Source organism: Bos taurus, chromosome 1, assembly GCF_002263795.3.
Source record: "Bos taurus isolate L1 Dominette 01449 registration number 42190680 breed Hereford chromosome 1, ARS-UCD2.0, whole genome shotgun sequence".
NCBI classification, from domain to species: domain Eukaryota; kingdom Metazoa; phylum Chordata; class Mammalia; order Artiodactyla; family Bovidae; genus Bos; species Bos taurus.
Window position 1 is genome coordinate 45,393,608 of NC_037328.1, and position 12,451 is coordinate 45,406,058.

At 36.6% G+C, this 12,451-nt stretch overlaps 1 protein-coding gene across 8 annotated transcripts in view; it reads right to left on the reverse strand.

The window, feature by feature from the left end:
- Window positions 1-12,451, reverse strand: part of ABI3BP (ABI family member 3 binding protein) — a 288,504-nt gene that overhangs the window by 204,943 nt on the left and 71,110 nt on the right. For all 8 annotated transcript variants that reach the window (XM_059890043.1, XM_059890042.1, XM_059890036.1 and 5 more), the window contains exon 2: window positions 2,843-3,022. In XM_059890043.1, coding sequence (XP_059746026.1) covers window positions 2,843-3,022 — 180 coding nt within the window. The remainder of the gene's footprint in view (window positions 1-2,842; window positions 3,023-12,451) is intronic.

Below are 12,451 nucleotides of genomic sequence, written 5' to 3' on the forward strand. Positions count from 1 at the left end.
TTTATCAAGCCCATCTTTGTATGAAATATTCCCTTGGTATCTCTAATTTTCTTGAAGAGATCTCTAGTCTTTTCCATTCTGTTGTTTTCCTCTATTTCTTTGCATTGATCTCTGAGGAAGGCTTTCTTAACTCTCCTTGCTATTCTTTGGAAGTCTGCATTCAGATGTTTATATCTTTCCTTTTCTCCTTTGCTTTTCACTTCTCTTCTTTTCACAGCTATTCGTAAGGCCTCCTCAGACAGCCATTTTTCCTTTTTGCCTTTCTTTTTCTTGGGATGGTATTGATCCCTGTCTCCTGTACAATATCATTATCAAATATCTTGAAAATCAATAAAAATAACTAATGCATTCTTACTGATAATAAAATAAACAACAGTATAATTGGTCAACACTGCAGATCTCCAAGCATCAATATATTACAATGAGAATTTATCTTGTATTTCCTAAACACTGTATATGGAAAGTGAAAAAGTAAATAAAAGAAAATTCTTCTTTAATATAGAATTTCAGTTAAAAAATGCAAAAAGAATGATAGAATTAGATTCTTTCTAAAATGTACAAATTGCCATTTTACAACCTCTGTATAAAATAATGGATCCGGGCCGTGACCATCAATAGATGTTAAAACCATTAAGTGAAAATTTGATGAATTTTATAACGGCAGGGTCAGGCTGAGGTCACCTAAACATAACAAACAGTATTAACATTACTAAGTATGACACCAGCCATTATATACCTCTTTTGTGAGTTGTTAGGAAATAATACCGCCTATAAAGTATTCTTTCCTGAAAATGCTTAACCCAAATCTAATACAGCCTCCAAATCAAAATAGCTTTCAAAGGAAATAGCAGGATAGAGGAACCAGTTCAAAAATACATGGAAGCAGCCAGGTAAATACAGAATGTGGACCAGAATATATAATCAAATTTCTCCAGCAAATCAATGACATTTAAAGAGAGAAGGGAGAGAGGACTGACTTATGATATGGTAACAGTCAACCCTAACATGTAAACCATGTAGGATCCTGATTAAAAAAAGAAACAGCTCAAAGAGGGCATTTTTAAAGATGACCAGAGAAATTTAAATATGGATTAGGCATAAAACAATATAATGGGATTATTGTTATAATATGATAAAAGTAAGACATTACTAAAAATATTTTTATCTGTTAGAGATGCATACTGAAGTGCTTAAAGACTATACAAATATACTATCTAGCTATGGTTTAAAATACCTATCTGAGCAAATATGAGGACTACATGGAAAGAGATGATGAGCAAAAGAGTGACAATATTCAAGTTGCAGCATTATACACAAGAGTCATTATAGGTTTCTTTCTTCTTATATCTTTGAATTTTTTCATAATAAGAAGTTTTAAACTTTGGCAAAACTAATACAATATTGTAAAGTTTAAAAATAAAATAAATGAAAAAAAGAAAAAAAAAGTTTTAAGAGTTGAAACAAATAAAAGGGTACCTATTCCACCTGACCATCCCTCATTAGTGAATCAATAAAAGCTTGATATATTTGTGCTAGAAATTTTCTTTATAGTTTTCTGCATATATTTTTCATTAGCAATCTGACTTCTGTCACTTTAAGATAGGATGCCTTCTGCCTCATAAGGAAAGGAAGTTTATTATTAACAAAATTTTCAATCTATATAACCAAGGATAAAAATTATGATAAATAAAATGTTACTTCTAATTTTCAATAAATAAAGGACAGTGTATCTATTTGTGTAGGGATACATGTATAGCTCCCAGACACTTTTTATATTAATAGTAAAGAGTGGGTATGTTGAAGGAATATTTGCAAATTTTTAAATTCCTTATGGTTTATATGATCAAGACTAATGTTTTTACACTTGTCAAAGTGTCTAATTCTCAAATTTGGGGGGTAACAAACTGATGTGTTTGCTTTTAATGTGCCCATCTTGTGTAAAATTTAGCATAGGCATTTATAACTAATAATGTTACTCTCTTGCCTAATTTTAAAGTACAAGAGAGACTTATCTATGAGAACCTCTCTGTGAGAAAGAGCTGTAGGGCAAAAGTGATTCATCTTTAACTTTGCTGCATATATGCACAAATATTAGATCTCGTATATAGTAGTTCATGTTACAGGATTAAACTTCAAAGTTTATGGAAAAGCTATTTAGCAATAATTGTAGCAGTAGAACAAAATACAAACCTAATCTTAGTCTGTTCAGGAAGACTTTGACAGCATTCTAAGCTGAGGATTTCTTCTTTTTTTTTTTTTTTAATTATCCTTTAAAATGTTTTATTTGCAAATCTGGAGAAGGCTTGACATGCTCACATCCTCAAATTACATTTAATGTGATTAAAATATTTTTAAAGATTTAAAATTTTATAACACAAATATACGCTTTAACCTTTTGTCTGAAATACTCTAAAGTTTAATGTAATATTAATGCTTTGTCTTTTCTTTTTAAAGGTAGTTTGTCATGCAGAGACACCCAGAAAGCTGAAGTTGATATTTTCTACCAGAAGAAAGTAAAGACACAGCAGGAAGGAAAATTAATCCACATAAACAAGCTATGTTACAGAGATTTAAGCCCAGTTATTTTAACTATTTTTTCCCTATCCAAGCTTAGTTATATGGTCAGGAATTGTATAATGGCAATGATTATTTCTGCAGTATTACATACTTTTTGATGTAAAGAATTGTGCTACGGGTTACAAGAATTTTGATGTTTTGTATTTATGTCATTTGGTTCAGCTGAGGATATAGAAAAAAAAAATGATGCTTCAGGATTTATGTACCATGTAACACGCATTACCTGTTACCTCTTCTTCCTATGCCTGAAACCCAAACATCTTACCGACTATGGCCTCAGTGTATTTCCCTTCGGCAGGAAGAGGGAAGTACTGGTTTGGTGATAAGTTACTGCCATATCCCAGGAGAAAACCTTCCAGTTTTACATTAGGACTTGGACGCAGGAACTTCAAGAAGATGGAGTCACTTGTGGTATTGATGTGGACCTTCAGGTTTGGCCTTTTACCTAGAGATGGGAATGAAAATATCGATGGCTGTTACTTTACCTCTTTAGCATCCCAAGACAAATTTGGAGCAAAGGTTAGTGGTGAGAGGCCTTGTTACTGGAAAGCATGATATCTAGCGACTAAGGATAACAGCACATCCACCTAAATAGCTAAAACACAGGTAATTTTGAGACCAAAATAAACAGACAATAACATACAAAGCAGTCTAGAATACAAAGTGGGCTTCCCTGGTGGCTCAGTCGGTAAAGAATCTGCCTGCAATGCTGGAGACCAGGGTTCGATCCCTGGGTTGGGAAGATCCCCTGGAGGAGGAAATGGCAACCCCCTCCAGTTTTCTTGCCTGGAGAATCCTATGGACAGAGGAACCTGGCGGGCAACAGTCCATGGGGTCACAATAGTCGTACATGACTGACTAAACCACCACCACCAGAATACCAAGTACTGTCTGGTAAAAAGGATCTGAAATTTCTTACTGGTAAATTAAATTACCACACTTTGAAACCCCCAGCCCCTCAGTGCTGGTCTCTAGCCGTAACCCCATAGGACTTAGTGATTAATAGAGTTGGAAAGGGAGGGAGGTTAATAGAGTTGGAAAGGGAGGGAGGTGCATAAGTTTTGGTTTAGGAGTAACTGAGACGGTGGAGTAGATTTTCTAAAAGGAGCAGGGTAGAGAGAAAAGATCATTAGTTCTGTTTGGAGATTGCTGGGTCAGTGAGACAACTCCATGGAAATGTCCAACAGTAAGGTGACTAAAAGTGATGCTCAGAAAGTGGGCCCAGATCCTTCTAAGTGTCATTAGTTTATAAATGATCACTGGATGAACTTCCCTAGAGAGACAGCAGAGTAAGGAGGGAAATCCCATGTTTTCAAGGCAGTAATATTATTATTTTTGAACTACTAAGCAACAGGGACAGACAGTCATACTAAACAAACGTCTTGACCAAACAGTAAGGAAACAGCACTGTGTCTTGTCTTTGGGGCCAGAAGAAGCTGGGTTCAAACCACTTCTGCCACATACTGTCCATGGTGCCTCTGGCTGATCACTAACCTGTGCTTGTCTTGTTTCCTGATTTATAAATTATGGATAATGGATAATGATGTCTACTTTGACAGATTGCTGACAAAGGTTAGTGCAAATGGCACTATCTTAAAGCTGATACACAGTAATTGGTCAATAATTGGTTACTTAATCAGGTCCATCCAAAACCCTTTCGTCACAGTTTAGAAATCCTAAGAAAGGCATTGTTAGGTTTTTGTAAGTTCACGTCAAATAAATTTGGCAACAAAACTCAACCTGAACTGTTATGAAGCCACATAGTCCTTCTTTAATCTCACTGTACAGTCAGTGTGATATAAAACAAACATTGTTGTTTTACAACCATACATTAGTTTCTGCTGTATTACAATGTGAATCAGTTATACACAGACATACCCACACTTTTTAGATTCCCTCCCCACTTAGGTCCCCTCAGAGCATGCAGTAGAGTTCCTTGTGCTACACAGTAGGTTCTCATTAGTTATCTATTTTATATATAGTAGTGTGTATAGGTCAATTCCAGTCTCCCAATTCATCCCACCCTCCCTTTCCCTCTTGGCAACTATATGTTTGTTTTCCACATCTGTGTCTCTGCTTCTGCTTTGCAAATAAGTTCATCTGTACTATTTTTCTAGGTTCTAATTGTAGAAATTTTAATCTTATAATTAAATGTGCTTAATTAAAGGGTGCTGATCAAGACCCCACCAAAGAGGTTACTTAATACATGGTCTAGGCATCCTAGTACAATACCAAAATCCAAAGATTTTTCTGAATTCCAAAGTATGTCTGACTGAGAATTTTAGATGAGAGATTGCGGACCTCAATTATTTTCTTTCATTATTTCACTGGGATTTTACATTTTTAAAATACTTTACCTATTGGGAAGACTGTATTTACTTACCTAATAATTCACAGTCCATTTCTCATTAATCAAAGACTTGTATGTATAGCAGTCAGCACTCTAAATACCATGGATTTCCTGAATCTATCACACTAAATTTACATTACTCCACTCAAAAATCATCCTGAGCCACCCCAATATAGCCACACAGAAGCCTTCCTTCAGGCCTCTGAAGAAATAAAAACAGCTCCCTCTTGGAGACCGACCAGGCGGTGGGAACCACTCTTACTTCAGTAGCTGGTACTACTATATCCAGGCATGTGTCTAGTACTTTGTACTTCACCAAAATTTGATGAAATTTCTACAGTTTCTTGGTTCTCTGATTGCTATTCCTACATTTGCAGCAAAATTGAAACCCAGAGATACTGAGTGGTTTATCCAAAAGTCTGAGGAAGACCATCCCCAGCTCACCTCATCCAGTTCTCTTACCACACAAGTGACAGGGTGGCCACACCTCCATCACTCAGCTGGTTAAGTGCAGGGTCAAAACCACATCTTAGGTTCTCACTAGGCTGGATTTTCTGCTCTCAGTTGTGTGGTTTTTTTTTTTTTTAATTGAAGGAAAACTGCTTTACAGTATTGTGTTGGTTTCTGCCAAATATCAACATGAATCAACCACAGGTATACCTATGTCCCCTCCCTCTTGAACCTCCCTCCCACCTCCCTCCCCATCCCACCCCTCTAGGTTGTTACAGAGCCCCAATTTGAGTTCCCTGAGTCATACAGCAAATTCCCAATGGAATATTATATATTCCCAATATAATAATGTATGCTTCCATGCTCTCATTTTTGCTAAGAATTTTATCATGACTCGGTTGCGTACAAAGTAGCTAATCCCCATACTGTAATGTTCAAATTGATGCTAACTGCTAATGTTTTCTCCTAACTTCACAAGATTTTGACAAGGTGATATAGATAGATAGATAATCTCACATGTATAACACAGATTTTGGCCAAGCCAATTTTCCCCGTCTTAGTTATATGCGTAGATGAACTCTACAGTTGTCCATCTTGCTCAGTGGAATGGAACAAATCTAAATCAAGCACATACTCTGCTACCTTGTAAGGTTATCATGTCTCATGATAAATCAAAAAACCAGCTGGCCTGTTTCCAACACCTTGTTGGGAAGAAGAGATTAGGAGTCTTTATGTACTTTGGCTGCACTCTTGTTAGGCTAAGAGCCAAGAGTCACAACATCATCACATTAGACCTTTGCTCACAGATGTACCATGTTATTCCTCCCCTTGGGAAGTGGGAAGGATGGCTGCCCCAAATGAGAAAAAAGGAAGGCTGTAAACAGAATTACTAACAAAAGTGGAAATGTTATTGCTTCCTCTGCCCAGCATTTTCATAACTCCAGTCTTTCTCCCTTTTGCTAATAATTCATGTCAATAAATACATCAACACCATGTAACTTTTAAAGTTAATTGGCATTTATCTAACTTACTTTCTCCAAAATTCCAACTCATACTACACTCTAGAGCTAAACTTTTAAAGCTCCTGAGAAAGAAAAAAGCACACAAACAAAACTATTCTGAAAACAGCACCACAAACTTCATATTTTGAGACTCTCTTCCCAGTTCCTTATGGGAACTAGGAACTCAAATTCCTTCATTATCTTGCTATGTATGAATACAGTCTTTAAAAAAATTTTTTTATTGAAGTATAGTTGATTTACAATGTTGTGTTAGTTTCAAGTATACAGCAAAATGAATCAGTTATACATAGAGATATGTACACTCTTTTTAGATTCTTTTTTCCATATAGGTCATGATAGTGTATTGAGTAGAATTGACTAGGTCATTATTATCTGTTCCTTCTCAAAATCTCTCATTTGTCTTTGCCTAGTATAAATCTTCTCATATTCTTCAATGCATACAAGACCTTGGCCCTACAGCTATGCTCACATTGCCACCCAGCATGGATTCTCCAAACACCCCATTTTCTCACTCAGTTATGACCCCACTGACCCTTTTAGAGCTCAACAAAATGGTTAAGCAATATTTTGTCCTTTTCATCTGAATAATTTTCTCAAGTGTCCCTTCAAATGAATGTTTGGACTAATATTTGAGTTTACATGCTTAAAAAATTTCCCTGGTATTTTAGGTAATTCTCAGTGCATCCTATAATAATTTTTAAACTTTGATAAATTTATCTTCACTCTGCATAACTCTGGCTTAAAGGTCTGGAACACTAGTCATGTAATAACTTTTATCTTTCAAAAGTTAGCATGAAGAGCTCAGGTGAATGATATAAATAGAGATAATAATAATAAAAAGTACAACATGATACAAGCTCAACTAAGAAAACAGTCATAGTTCAGTTCAGTTCAGTTCAGTCGCTCAGTCGTGTCTGACTCTTTGTAACCCCATGAATCGCAGCACACAAGGCCTCCCTGTCCATCACCAACCCCCAGAGTTCACCCAGACTCACGTCCATCGAGTCAGTGATGCCATCCAGCCATCTCATCCTCTGCCGTCCCCTTCTCCTCCTGCCCCCAATCCCTCCCAGCATCAGAGTCTTTTCCAATGAGTCAACTCTTCGCATTCATAAATGGCATATATATTGCCCAGGAATACAAAGAAATGAGTACTGTAAGAACATTTTATTGCATCTTAAATGAGAAACAAAACATATACTAATTAAGAGTGAGATAAAATGAAGAATGTGAGCATTTCAGGAAAGCAATACTAGAATGGCTGGAAGAGAAAAAGATTGCATGTTGGCAAAGTAGAACTTTGGATCTATGACAGCTGTTTCTAATCCTCCACAACACTCTAGGGTATCTCTATGTATTCCAAATGGGGTTGTGAAATTCTAAAAGAAAAAGAATGCCTTTCAAAACAGAATTAATCCCCTTTTAGTTTTTAAAAGATATACATGCCCTGTGGCATTAAAAACAGGAAGGAAGGTAGTGAAATGAGAAAATCAGACAAAAGATAGAGCGCTACAAGTTCATAGAACCCTCTGGATCAACCAGAGGAGACAGGCTGCTCTTGCCGTAAGCACAAGTGCTAAGTGGACATTTAATGTTGACCCCAGAATTCTGAGTGGCTGTGGCCAGTTTATGCACATCAACATCATCAGATGGTCAATACCAAAACCAGATTGATTATATTCTTTGTAGCCAAAGATGGAGAAGCTCTGTACAGTCAGCAGAAGAAAGACCAGGAGCTGACCATGAAAAATCACGATCTGAGGATCATGAACTCCTTATTGCAAAATTCAGACTTAAATTGAAGAAAGTAGGGAAAACTGCTAGACCATTTAGATATGACCTAAATCAAATCCCTTATAATCATACAGTGGAAGTGAGAAATAGATTCAAAGAATGAGATCTGATGGACAGAGTGCCTGAAGAACTATGGACTAAGGTTCCTGACATTGTACATGAGGCAGTGATCAAGACCATCCCCAAGAAAAAGAAATGCAAAAAGGCAAAATGGTTGTCTGAAGAGGCTTAACAAATAGCTGAGAAAAGAAGAGAAGCTAAAGGCAAAGGAGAAAAGGAAAAATATATCCATTTGAATGCAGAGTTCCAAAGATTGGCAAGGAGAGATAAGAAAGCCTTCCTCAGTGATCAATGCAAAGAAATAGAGGAAAACAGTAGAATGGGAAAGACTAGATATTTCTTTAAGAAAATTAGAGACACCAAGGGAAGATTTCATGCAAAGATGGACACAATAAAGGACAGAAATGGTATGGACCTAACAGAAGCAGATAGTAAGAAGAGGTGGCAAGAATACACAGAAGAACTATTCAAAAAAGACCTTTCATGACCCAGATAACCATGATGGTGTGACTACTCACCTAGAGCCAGACATTCTGGAATGCAAAGACAAGTGGGCCTTAGGAAGCATCACTACGAACAAAGCTACGGGAGGTGATGGGATTTCAGTTGAGCTATTTTAAATCCTAAAAGATGATGTTATGAAAGTGCTGCACTCAATGTACCAGCAAATCTGGAAAACTCAGCAGTGGCCACAGGACTGGAAAAGGTCAGTTTTCATTCCAATCCCAAAGAAAGGCAACGCCAAAGAATGTTCAAACTATCACACAATTGTACTCATCTCACACACTAGCAAAATAATGCTCAAAATTCTCCAAGCCAGGCTTCAACAGTGTGTGAACTGTGAACTTCCAGATGTTCAAGGCTGGATTTAGAAAAGGCAGAGGGACCAGAGATTAAATTGCTAACATTTGTTGGATCATTGAAAAAGCAAGAGAGTTTCAGAAAAACATTTATTTTGCTTTATTGACTATGCCAAAGCCTTGACTGTGTGGATCACAATAAACTGTGGAAAATTCTGAAAGAGATGAGAATACCAGACCACCTGACCTGCCTCCTGAGAAATGTGTATGCAGGTCAAGAAGCAACAGTTAGAACTGGACATGGAACAATAGACTGGTTCCTAATTGGGCAAGAAGTAGATCAAGGCTGTTTATAGTCACCCTGTTTATTTAACTTATATGCAGAGTACATCATGCAAAATGCCAGGCTGGATGAAGCACAAGCTGAAATCAAGATTGCTGGGAGAAATATCAATAACCTCAGATATGCAGATAACACCACCCTTATGAGAGAAAGCGAAGAACTAAAGAGCCTCTTGATGAAAGTGAAAGAGGAGAGTGAAAAGTTGGCTTAAAACTCAACATTCAGAAAACTAAGATCATGGTATCTGGTCCCATCACTTCATGGCAAGAAGATGGGGAAACAATAGAAATAGCCCAACTTTATTTTCTTGGGCTCCAAAATCACAGCAGATGGTGACTGCAGCCATGAAATTAAAAGATGCTTGCTCTTTGGAAGAAAAGCTATGACCAAACTAGACAGCATATTAAAAAGCAGAGTCATTACTTTACCAGCAAAGGTCCATATAGTCAAAGCTATGGTTTTCTCAGTAGTCATGTACAGACGTGAGAATTGGACTATAAAGAAAGAAAGCTGAGCACTGAAGCATTGATGCTTTTGAACTGTGGTGGATAAACAGACAATAAGGAGCACAATAAAGGAGCTCCAAGGAGATCCAACAAGTCAATCCTGAAGGAAATCAATCCTGAATACTCATTGGAAGGACTGATGCTGAAGCTGAAACTAATACTTTGGCCACCTGATGTGAAGTACCAACTCACTGGAAAAGACCCTGATGCTGGGAAAGATTGATGGTGGGAGGAGAAGGGGACGACTGAGGATGAGATGGTTGGATGGCATCACTGATGTTATGGACATGAGTTTGAGTAGGTTCCAGGAGTTGGTGATGGACAGGGAAATCTGGCATGCTGCTGTACATGAGGTTTCAAAGAGTCGGATACGACTGACCGACTGAACTAAACTGTGGCCAATTTCAATAAAACTCTGTAAAGAAACATAGCCCAAACATAACATGCTTAGGTAAGCCAGCTAAAGTACCATGGACAACTAGTCACTGATCTGTGAGAAAGGAGTTACCATCACAACCTATTCAGTAGGAGGAATTCTTTCATGTCTAATCTCTCTTCACGTTATCTTAACACTTTCAAAAAAATTTTAGAATGTAGTATATATTGTTTATATGAAGTTGGTCAAGTTGATAAAATCATTTCAAGAGAAAAACTTCAAAATACGAAAGTTATCTTCTCATCTAAGAAGTTTCTATTAGTGTAGTAGCAATACTAAATAACAAGTTTGGGAATAATCAGATTAGAATTTATTTCCACAAGATATTAAGTAAAAGAATAGCTATAGTAATGATGTTAGTAAAATAATGACTAAGTTGTTCCAGGATTAAAATAATAAACCATATTTCTTACAGCATGTTCTTTCTTTGCACGCATTCTATTGACACTGCCAACCCGTATACTTTCTCAGTCACTTACTTTGTTGTACAAAGTCAAATTTTCTAAGACATCAAAATCATTAAGTCAATTCTCATCGGTTCAGATATGACATATAGATTAAAAAGCTGATAAAATGTACTTGGCCAAATTTTAGTTTTGAACTTTAAAAGGACTAACAAGAAAAAGAAAAAGCTAATTGCAGATTGGCAGAAAATATTTGCAATACATTTACCTAATAAAGGACTTGTATCCAGAATATTTAGAAGAATTCTTTCTACTCAATAAGAAAACAGAGTGTTTAAGAATAAATGGCAGAAGGTTTGAATACATCCCTCACTAAAGGAGATATATGATAAACGACAAGCACATGAAAAGGTAACAACATCAGGGTTGTCTGATGTTTCCAGAAAGGGGTCAAATAGTAAACATTTTAGGCTTTGCAGGCTAGATATTCTCTACTGCAGCTATTCAACTCTATCGTTGTACTACTAGAGCACCTATAGATGTTATGGAAACAAATAGACATACTTGTGTTCCCATTAAATTGTATTTGTAAAAAAATAGGCAGTTGGCTGGATTTGACCCCTTGGTCATAGTTTACCAACTCCTGGTCAACACCCTTAATCTTCAGGAAAATGCAAGTTAAAACCACCATGAGACACCATATACGTAAAAGTGGCAAACATGAAGACTGCACGTAACAAGCGTTATGCAGAGTTTGGAGCAACTGGAACTGTCTGAGCAACATTCTGAGTGTGAACATCAAATATTTCAAAGTTTCACTGCTTGTGAAAGCTCTTGGTTGGTTACCAAATAACCCATCAGTTTCATTCCTAGGTATTTACCAGGAGGAATGAAAATATAAGTTTATGCCAAGACTTGTGTGCAGATATTCAAAGCAACACCAAATTATGTGAAGTTTAAAAATAAAATAAAATTAGACTGCTAAAAAAAAAAAAAAAAAGCAACACCAAAATGGAAACAACCTAAATGTCCATCACATTTGGACAAGCTAAACAAGTTGGATAAGTTGTATGGATAAGCTAAACAAGTTATAGCTTATCCATACAATAGGATATGACTAAGCAACAGAACAGCATTTCAGGATGGTTGAATCTCTCTGGCCTACCATTATGTCACTGTAGAGTGAGCCAAATCTTCCTCACCTCTGTTACCACCTTATACAGACTCTCCTGACGGGAGGTCCTTCAAGCATCTTGCCATTTACAGCACTGATGAAAGTACTTTTAATGATGCTTAATATAATTATTCAGCATTCAACAAATGGTACATATATAAAATCAGCAAGTCCTTTTCAGGCATTACTATGTTCCAAGAACTGAAAATTATACGTTTCAAATGTATTCGATGTTCTTCTTAGTTAGCTTGCAAGTGAAACATTCCTATGTCTTTATGGTCAGAGAAGCTAATTAAGGAGCTATCAAGATGTCACATCTCAAGTTTATGTATTAAACAGGGTAAGTTACTATCTGAAAACATATTCAAAAGATTCCCCCCAAGTCATAGCTGATGGCATAATTTGTGTTTAATTGAACTACAGTGCTAACTTATACTAACCATAATTTTAACATGGGACTTGGTGTCATAACTCTTTGTGACTCCATGGACTATGGCCCACCAGGCTCCTCTGTCCATGGAATTCTCCAAGCAAG